The 10,441-nt window shown below is 36.1% G+C and overlaps 1 protein-coding gene across 1 annotated transcript in view; it reads left to right on the top strand.

Annotated features, from left to right (window-relative positions):
• The window catches only part of TTC13 (tetratricopeptide repeat domain 13), a 39,638-nt gene that overhangs the window by 984 nt on the left and 28,213 nt on the right, over window positions 1–10,441 (top strand). The window contains exons 2-4 of the mRNA XM_068185107.1: window positions 2,926–3,020; window positions 5,762–5,837; window positions 8,641–8,711. Coding sequence (XP_068041208.1) covers window positions 2,926–3,020; window positions 5,762–5,837; window positions 8,641–8,711 — 242 coding nt within the window. The remainder of the gene's footprint in view (window positions 1–2,925; window positions 3,021–5,761; window positions 5,838–8,640; window positions 8,712–10,441) is intronic.

The following is a 10,441-nucleotide window of genomic DNA, read 5'->3' as shown; positions in this document are numbered from 1 at the left end:
TCTGCAGGAGGGTTGGACTGGACGATCTTCATAGGTCTCTTCCAACTATATCAATTCCGTGTTTCAGTGAGTGAGATGCAGCTTGATTTAATTTCAGCCACAGTTACATGTATTTTACTGGTGAACTCGATGCTTCTTTTTATGAGTGCCAAGTTTGGGTAGCAGATCTTCTATTTTTCAGGTTAATTGGTGTCTTGTAATACAGGCATAGTTAAAACTATTTTTATCTGCTTGGATATCTTTTGTGTCTGGATCACGTGGCTTAATGTGTTACAATTGTTGATCTTGAGCATGGTGTGAATGGGCCATACAAAAATGCCAGTCTGAATCACAATGTGCACATAATACAGATGCAGAGAAAGGTCTATAAATTGCTTGGAATGTGATACTAAATTATGTATAAGAGAGTAACCAGTGATGTGTCATGACATCTTAACTGTCAGCATGGGTTTGTGATTTTTTTCTGCCCTTTATTTCATAAAGCCTGTGCTTGTATTGACAATTCCCGTGGTCCCTAACAACTAATATAAAACTAGTATAATCCATTTAAATAATAGACGTTGTGGAAATAACTTCTTATGAGTTTTCTGCACCTGGGTTTTTACTTTCTGCCCTCCCTCGTGTATGTACCTTTGTCTTCACATTATAAAGTTCTTTAGTTGGTTTTTATCACCTTTTTATGTGTGTGTGACCACAGTGGCTGAGAGCCATAGTACATAAACATGAAATCAGATCGTGAAAGTTATCTCAGGTAACCGTTGCTACAAACGATTCAAGCTTAAGCATAATACAAGGAGACTTTCACCCAGTGTTGAGATAAAAATCTGTATACCCTACAAGTTAATAAATGGCAAAGCACTTGATTACATCTGTTACTAGACCTGACATGAATGATTGACTCGAGGTACTCCTTCAGAGGTGGAATTGGAAGATTAGATTTTGATTTAATGGCAGATCTTTTAAAGAAACCGGTGTAACTAGGATTGATACAAAGAGTTCTGCTTGAATCATCAGGTATGTCAGGTACCTTGCATGCACTGGTAGTAAGATAGGCCTGACTCACAGAACAACATACTTACCTTCAAATAGCTGTATACCGATTCACTCCTTGATGTTTAAGTGTTAGGACTAAATGAATTGTCAATTAAAAAAAATCCCTTTAGCTCTCGGTCTTTGTTTTAGTACAACTTGCACAGAAGCTGAGATTTTCTTTTGGTCTCAAATAGTTTTCCCTGTAGGCTACTACAAGGTCCAAAGTACTTTATCTGGTTGGTGTTTCTGAAAATGAAGACAACTTCATTTTCATGAATTTTTTAGTGTGGTTCAGTTTTGATTGTGTCTGACTTGCAGACAAAGGCAGATCCATTTCTCCATATGAGTAAAGCAATTTTTTGCCCCAAGAACAGCAAGATTTGAGGGGGCCTTTCCCTGCTGTAGCTTATGTCAAGCTTGTGGCTTGGCTGTCTTATTCCCTACCACCTTGCAAAAAATTCTTTCACTAAATCCTTGCTGTTGTGACAAAAATTATTCGAGAGGTAGGCCATGCCTGCACCTCTTTGTTTTGATGTCTGAAGTGAAAGTTTCTTGTTGAGTCTGCAGCTAAAACTCTTAAGTTACTGAATCACAAGCACCAACAGGAAGAAGTAATGTGTTAATAATGCTGGCATAGCACAGGAGTGTTTGACCAATGTGAAGAGCAAAGGGCAGTGATGAAACCTCATGCTGGGAGCACTCTTTTTGGAAACAGTGAGTGGTTTGCTGCTGTTCTCACAGGACTGACTTTAAACTTTGAACTTCTGCTTTTTACCACTCTTGCTTTTGTTGTAAAACTTCTCCCACTGGTTATCATTTATGGCTCAACGTAGATCCAAGTTCCTATTTATAGGGAATGATTTTAGATGGTGCTTTGACTTCTCTTTAGAAGAAGACTGTTTCTTTTTTTAGCTCTGTGCTTGAGAGATAGGGAATTAACTGCAATCCTTAAGAAGTCAAAATATAAGAGTACACCCTGCCCCCCAGCCTTTCAAACTTAGTAGCAAGTTTAGATTTACAAACATCAAGGGAGATGATAAAATTTGGTATTTGTGACATGGTTTCAAGGAGATAATGCTGTATATTTGTTTTTTCCTGTTTATTCTTGAAACATTTAAAGATTATAGAAGCTTTAGGTTCCAAAGATTCGAAAGCTAACAATTCTATTGGAATAGCAATTAAAAATATCATGTAGGGAAAATAGTGGTTTCTGTAGTCTATCAGTCTGAGAGGGTGTTATTGATTATTATTGTTACTTCTTTATTTTTGGTATCTTAAGCTTTTTCTCAGCTATGTCAACAAGCTGTGTTTGACTTTTAGGAGAAATGAATCAGTCTTATGCTTTTTGAAATGACATTCTTAGTAGCTTACCTTTGTATATGTTCGGTCAATTACAGTTCATTATTCTGGCTGCTTTTTACAGTCTTTATGCCTCTGCAGCTTTTCTGCAGCTTTTCCACTACCTCTTTATGGTCCATTCCATTTATTTCCCTCTCTGGGATTGGAATGATAATTTTATATGTTACTTTTTGGGTGAGAGAATGGAATCAGTGCTGAAAGAGGACATGCCTATCCCAAGCTCTTGTTATTTGCTTCCAGCTTCCTCCTTTTTCACCCCTGCCCCATTTTTTAGCACCTCTTTTTATTAATCTATTTCTAACCATAAGCATAAGTAGGGATAAAACTAATTATATAAAGCTTTCATGTCAGCTGTTGCTTCTCTGGCTGTGCGGGTGTAGTGCTATGGGCAGAAAGAGCTTCATGAAAGTTGTGCCCTATGGGATGCCCAGTGGGGAAGGTGTTCGGCCAATCATGAAGAAATGTGAAACGTGGTAATAGAGCATATATGTAACTCTATGAGTTCCTAAAAGTATTTTCTCTTTCTTCTCCCAGATTCATCATTTTTGCACTTCCATGAATCGGATTGTGACATAGGAGGATCATCATCTTGTGAATCTATACTTTCCTTGAATACAGAAAAAATTTTGGTACGTTATCACAAATATACTGTGCAAAATAATTTTACTAGATTTTTGAAGTTACACATCACTTCAGCTGCATAACCAGTTAGAATGAAGTTCAGGGAAATAAATGCAAATGGATCTATTAATCAATAGGCATAGCTGCTCAAAAGGCTTAAATAAGAAAAAACTCAAGTTGCTCATAAAAGTATTACTTTGTAGCAATCTGTCATGATTCTCTAGGGCTGTCAACTAATTGAATCAGATGTTATCACTGAGAGCTAACCTTTACCTCAATCAACCAGTTATTTTTTTGTTTTGGGAGTGCAGGAGCTATAACTGAAAAAGGGGGAGATGCAGTAGTTTCTACCCATATTAACTTCCTGGGGTTTACTACAAAACATGTGTAAAAGAGTAATGATTTCTAGTCTCCAAAGAAGTAACATTGTGCAAAGATGAGAGAGACTTCAGACCATGTTTCGCTAAATGTGATACTGACCTGGCATGTGAAGAATATTCTAACGAAAGTAGAGTATTTTTTGGTAGAGAGACCTCAAGAGGATTAAAGAAGATTATTTTGGAATTTGGGTTTTCTTGCAACACTACTCTTAGCCTTTTGAGAACAAGGATTTGATGTTACATCTTCAGTCCAGTAGAGTACAGGCGTTGAAAATCTTCAAATTGTTTCCATGTGAATAAACAAAGTAGAGTTGGCAAATTTTTAGAAATTATTGGCAATGAGGGAATGTGTAAGCAATATTATGACTGGAAGCAACTTCTCCAAAGGTGGCACTTGGAATTAAAACTACTGTACTGCAAATTCACTAAGCCGATTATTTAACTTGAATATTCTCCTTGGGCTTCATCATATACCGGTCAGAAGATCTTTCTAGTCCAACATACCAGCAATTCTTTCTAACACAGTGAAATATATATGTTGGTAAGAAATTTCCCTGTTAAAAAAACCCAAACTGATTGTTTCAAAAAGAGCAAGAATTAAACCTGTTAGGATATGGTGCTATGATGAAAATTCTCCTCTTTCTTGAAGACAGAGTTACTGACAATTTTTTTGCATGTAGAATTGCAGGATGTTTAACCTGTATCTGAATTCAGGGTTTGTTGAGAAAGTGTGAAACCACTCTTTCTGCCACCCCAATGGTTCTGTTACTCTGTAATGACAAAATAGATGAGCTAGTGGTACTTCTCTTGCTGTCACATGCAGCTCAGTAATCCATAGGAAATTATTCTAATGTACTGTGAGATTCTTCTGCTTGGAGCTTATTTTCCAATATCAGTGTGGAATCTTGCTATATCTTATCTTTGTCTGCAGACAAAGATGTGTAGATCTGTATTTGTAAATCCACCAAGGAAGAGGTTGTCCTTCAGTAAAAAAGTTGTGCTGTTTTTCCTAATATTAAAACGATTATAGAAGAATAATGTTTTGCAGAGGTAAGTGTTAAAGGTCTTTACTTGAAGGTGTTAAAGGTCTTTATATTATATTGGTGATATAAAAATATTGTGTTTGTAAATGCATATGGATTGCAATGTAGATATAGTTTTCGTATTGTTATATCTGTTGAACCCTGCTCATTTTTGTGCTGTTTTATTAATGGTTTTTCTCTGTAAGGGAAATAACTGCCACACTCTGTTACTGTAGCAGTGCAGATATAGGTGGAGTAACAGTTTTCACTGTTACAGTATAATGCAGAGCTCATACATTAACTTTTTATTGCAGTAAAAAAAAAAATTTGTACAATTGGTTTGCTAATCTTTTATGCTTTCCAAAATACTCAAGCTCCTAGAGCACACCAAATGTTCTCCTCATCATTAGACACACGGCAATAATTGTGCAATGGAATTTGACCATTTAACTTTTGCACTTTGTAGATAAACTAAATGCCTGTGTTGTGGACACAATTATTGTGACTACTTTTGATTGGACAGGTAGAACAACCTCAAAGGAGCACAGTAGTGGAAATGAGCTGTTTAGTTGAATTGAAAGAAGATAACTGAGTGGAGAGAGATGTTATTTTTCCCCCTTCTTGTTTCCTAAAACAGTTTGAAAGATCTGTTGATTTAAATGAATATTTTGTATTTTTCTAACATAAACTACTCTGGTAGGCTTACAGCTGTCTATGGAAAGTACTGGTGAAGGTAAACAGAGCTTAATATTTCTACATATCTGAGGGGCTTGTCTTTGACAGTATTGGTTTCTATAGGTGCCTTATTTAGGGAACAGACATCCTAGATAAGGCTACAATTTGAACAAAGTGCAGAACTGATAGAATGTCATTGTTGAAAGGACAGACTCTTTAGTATGGCATTGTGAAGTTTAAATTTTCTATATTGGTGGAGTGATGCTCTTCTCACTGTTTATTTTCAGTGTTTTACTCTTCCCTTTGCAGGAGACAAAGGAGTAATTACAGGGTGAACAGTATAAACTTTCGTATGAATTAAGGTGTCTTAAAAAGACCTGAAAACTTCACCTTAAGCAAATGCAATACAGAAACATCCGTCCCTCGTAAAATGCTGACAGCGTTCTTTCTGAGGTTGGGTTACCCTTATGTTAGAGCAGAAAACAGCAGCATCTAACTGAAGAGAAGCTTTTCTCCCTGTGGAAGAGTAGGAATGAACTTGGTTTCAGTTACCGTAGTGAAATCGCATTAGGTTTGTGTTTTAAGGCATTCTCTCAAGGATTTAGGACATGGATTTTCTGTTAAATTCTATGCTGTTGTTTGCTGAGCACTTAAAAATGTGATGTTTTACAGAGTCAAGCGAAGTTGCTCGCTGAGCAAAAACGATTTCCATTTGCTACTGATAATGACAACACAAATGAAGAATTGGGTAAGATGTTTTATATAAGGTTTGTGCAGGTGAATGATGTGCTAATTATTAGTACTAAATGTTTTGAAAATTGGTGATTGAAGTGAAGCATTAATTTCAAATTGATCTTAATAAGTTTGAAAATACAGCAAGTTTTCTCTGGTTGTATAAAACAAATACTTATCTCGGTTGCTAAAAACCTTTCCTACTTTCTTCACTAGAATTCTTCCATGTCTGCTTAAGCAGATGTTCAAAAAGAATTCTGATTAAGTCTTTTTTAATATGCTCAGCTACTTCCTGTTTCCATTTTCTGTGATTATTGATGACTAAAACTGTTCAAACATCTAGAAAATGTTACCAATGCAATATGCTTTCTGTGAAGCATAGATCTTGCATCTGTTTCCTGTCTCCACACTCCTCCCATCAAAACTTATATGCAGCAGGAAGACTTTCTGAATTATATCCTAGGCTGCTACTTGAAGTTTTTTCAAAGCACACTTAGCACAAAAAAAGGGGGGCATTTCAAATAAATGAACAGGAAATACTTTAATCGAGGGACTCAAAAATGGAGTTGCACTGCTTCTTCAAATAGAGGTGTTATGAGGCAGCGAAGAGATTGTTGAGGATGCGTGTCAAGGAAGGCAGCAGACCATCTTTTGTATAAGAGCAAAGGGAGATTTTATTCCCCTCTAATGAACTTAATTAAGAAGGTTTTTTTGGACGTAGTTTCTACCTTCACAAATTTATCCAGGAAAATTTGGGGGCTTAATATTTTTTCATATTCCTAGACTACCCAGCTATGTTCATAGGATCCTGCAAATACCAAACTTCTATTCAGATGAAAATATCGGATACTTTTAGTATCTGTTCTGTAGACTTGGAATGCTATGCTAGAAGGTCTCTTTCCTCGTGTTTGGCATGTAGGCTGGCACCTATCTACCCACCTTAGTCCAAGGATGTTGTGGTGTGAGGAGCCTGGTTTGGTCCTTCTTGTTTGTGCATGTTGCTTTTAACTGTTCTGAGGAGAAGTAACACAAAATGTATGGGGCCTTCTGAAGGGATGTTGGGACTGAAATACTTTGGGTAATGGGCCATTGTTAACCATTAAATTTTTTCATAATGAAGTACTTGTAGTTTTGTAAGTATTGTAGTATTAAAGATTAAAAAAATCATAAAGATACCGTGTAAAAAGAAGGTGGTACTGTATCAGCTGCTAGCTGTCAGCCACTTGCCAGAGTTTCACAGACAGTTCACAGTTCAGTTTGGCTTTTTGCCAGGTGTCTTGTAGAAATTAAATACAGTTGTTATCAGCAAGACAATTGAGTGACAATGTAAGTCTTGGTTATCTTGCGTCCTCCACATTTTTTCTGAACGCTGGAATGGTTGAGTTGACTTTATTTTATGTTCCATCTTTTCTGTGTTCTGGGATTGGAACCCTAAAGATGATACTAATAACGTACAGTCTTGAAGAAGAATGAAATGACGCAAATTCAAGAGTTCTTCATCCTGTCCTTCCCCTGCCCATTTTTTTCCCTTTTTTGGTAATACTCTGTATTTGTGCCAAGTGAAGCTTTTTATGTATTGAGGAGAAAGCTTATATTGCACAGTAATATTTCCTTCTTCATAATAGAAGTGCTCTGACAATGAGACAAGCTCTGGATTAAATACACTTCTTATTTCTCTTTTATTTAACTGTTTTCCTTTTTTGATGAACTGTGCTTAGCAGCACTGCCAAAACAATGTGGCTCTGCCTGCCTGAAACACAAGTGTCTGTGTCCTATTAATAATACCTTTGCTTGAAATGACTTACTTGTCTCTTCTCATGTTTGAATGAATAATCAAGCTCAGAGGTGTCTCTTCCATTGCTAAATTCATTGTAAGTGGGGAAAGGTGAAATCTGCTTGTCGTTCCTCTGCCAGCTGTTTGAACAAACTGCCTGGGGAAAGTTCTCTCTAACTTTCATAGCTGTGGTCTTCAAGGTACTGTGTTTTGTTGGCAGTGTAGACAGCTTAGTTCAGAGTTAAGAATTGCGGGAGATTAAGACATGCAAAATGAAACAATCTTGAGATATTCAGCTGTCAGAACTGAACTTCAGTCATGCAAGCAAAACTAGAGTTTTCTAGTCTTGTGATTTGACTGTATTTTTATGTCTTGTGGAAATTACAGGAACGTATTTCTAATGGTCTGTTTCTTTTTCAAACACTTGGCTTCTGCTTCAAATTGGGGGATGCACAAAAACTTGAAAAGTTTTTCATAATTATAACATAGGTAAAGACTCAGTTGTTTTTCAGTTTCAGTTTTATAAATAATGAAATCAGGTTAGTTGAGGTATTTTTAGGTAATTCAAATGAAGGAAAACCTTATTGTGAGCTAATAAAGTTTAGCAATATGTGCACAAACAAATGGAAGTTCCTTAATCAAATTGTCAAAAAAAGTTAGTGATAGCCAGGTGGCACTTCTAATTGAGAAAGCATCCAGGACTATTTTATTTTATTTTAAAAGGTACTATAAGTACCTTTTCTGATCCTGAGTATTTGAGAAGTAAACATGGACCCTTTCCTGAACAACTTGCAAAAAGGAGAGAAAAACCCCACAAGCAGATCACAAAACCCCAAAACAGCTCTGAAGAGCACAGTACGAATTGAGTAATTAATGAATGCTAGGTAATGGCTGAGGGAATGTCATTTTGGTGGCCATTCAGGAATCCTCTGATTATTTTAATCTTCACTGCGATGTAGGAACTTAAACATTTTACAATTTGGTAGTATTTAATACTTTTTTAAAAGTCACTTTTTTTTTATTTACATTTTTAATGTTTTGTTAGCAATTGCTTACGTGTTGATTGGCAGTGGCTTGTATGATGAAGCTATACGACATTTTTCAACAATGCTGCAGGTAAGTTTTCTGCTTGGATCCCAGAAAATAACTCAATGAAAATATCCATTGCCACATATGGCTTTTAATAAAACAAATATTAAATTGAGGATTTTTAAATGAGGGTAATTATTCTACTGTCTGTTCGTTTTCTTTTCCATCCAAACATAAGCGTACTGTTAGAACTGGGTGATCAGTATCTTGGTTATTTGGTGAGTATTTTTCTCATCTGTAGGCATAAAGTTTTATGGCACTTTGACCAAAAAAGCACGTGTTTTCAGAGCCCTGACCTCTGCAGAGCTGAAGTTTTTTAGACTGTGTGCTTGTTGTGTAGGATGAGATATTTTAAAGTAGACTTTTTTGGGTGACAGCATGTTGCCAGTAACGTGAGAAAAAAAAGCCCTGACGGAGATAATTTATTACTAGTGGCAAGTAACACATTGCTTTCACAATGATAAATGATTTTGTATGCTGGCTTTATCCTTTTTCAACTGTAAGAATTTGATTAGTTTAATATATAAATAAAACATAACTAATACTTATATTATGGGTGTTCTTCCTGACCAAAATAAAGCATTCAGAATCTTCTGCAGCTAAGTAGGGGGTAGTCACATTTAAAACAAAATCAGCCCAAACAATTTATAAGCTTCAACTAAAGATGATTTAAAAATACTGCATTTTTATTGCTAAAAACCTGGAACATCTAGAAGCATGGACATACTTTTTCATTTAAACTGTTTAAAGTACACAAATGCAAGCTGAAAGCAATACTGCAAATAATAGCATGTTTTTTTTTTTTTAAAGTGTCATATGGCTTGTTCTTAAATTGAGTGGAAGTGTGGCAATTTAATGGAATTATTCCAGGGAATTTATCTGAGGACAAAAATGATGTTTGGGGTTTTTGTTAGCTTTTATTTTTATTTGGTTGATATAGATTTGTAGTGATATCTGTCTTTGATTTATTTTAATGTGAGGATTTTTTTTTTTACCCTAATGAGAAATCCTGCTTCCAAAACCACTGGATTTACGTATTGTTTCCTGTCTTTATTCAGAAGGAAACTTAATATAGGTGAAGATAAGCAAGATACACCAAGTGTAGAAAGGTACTGGGAGAAGCGTTTATGTGATAGAGTACCTCTAAAGTGCCCACATCTCAGTGTGAAGTATTCTTTAATATCATGCTTATGGTATGCCTGAAAGGCTGTAATCATGAATGTTCACTCAGTTTTCCACAAGGCAATTTTAAATACATACAAAGTGAGCATTAAAACACTGAACTGAATAAAACAGCTTTGCTTGGCCATGGTGTTAAAAGTAGGAATTTACCTACTGTTGATGTAAGCCAAGTGTAAACTTGGAATCAGCTGAGTCTGGCAAGCTGCCAGCACTGATGTGCCATGAATTGTGTTGTTTTGTCCACAGCAGAGTTTGTTTCTTGGGAAACTGTTTCTTGGCAGATGTCCCAATTAAAAAAGACTAGGCCTGTGCTACAAACTTTTGTGGGACAGCTGTGTTCCTTGCAGGCGTGCAGATGGCAATTCCTGACTGGTTTTCAGGGAGACTTGACTGTATAGGCGTTGTTGTGTTGACAAAACAGTTTTTCTGTGTAGTTCTTGAAATTTGTATGGGAATCTGTGGTTGGAGTAAATGACATCAAACAAGAAGTAGGGTGCATCCTCCCTAAGTGCCCAAGTAGGAAAGTCACAAAATTAAATCTAACTCAAAGAAAGTTGGCTTAAATTTTACAGAAC

This window comes from Anomalospiza imberbis, chromosome 3, assembly GCF_031753505.1.
Source record: "Anomalospiza imberbis isolate Cuckoo-Finch-1a 21T00152 chromosome 3, ASM3175350v1, whole genome shotgun sequence".
Taxonomy (NCBI): Eukaryota; Metazoa; Chordata; class Aves; order Passeriformes; family Viduidae; genus Anomalospiza; species Anomalospiza imberbis.
The sequence above is the reverse complement of the archived record's forward strand: the minus strand, read 5'-3'. Positions and strand labels throughout refer to the sequence as shown.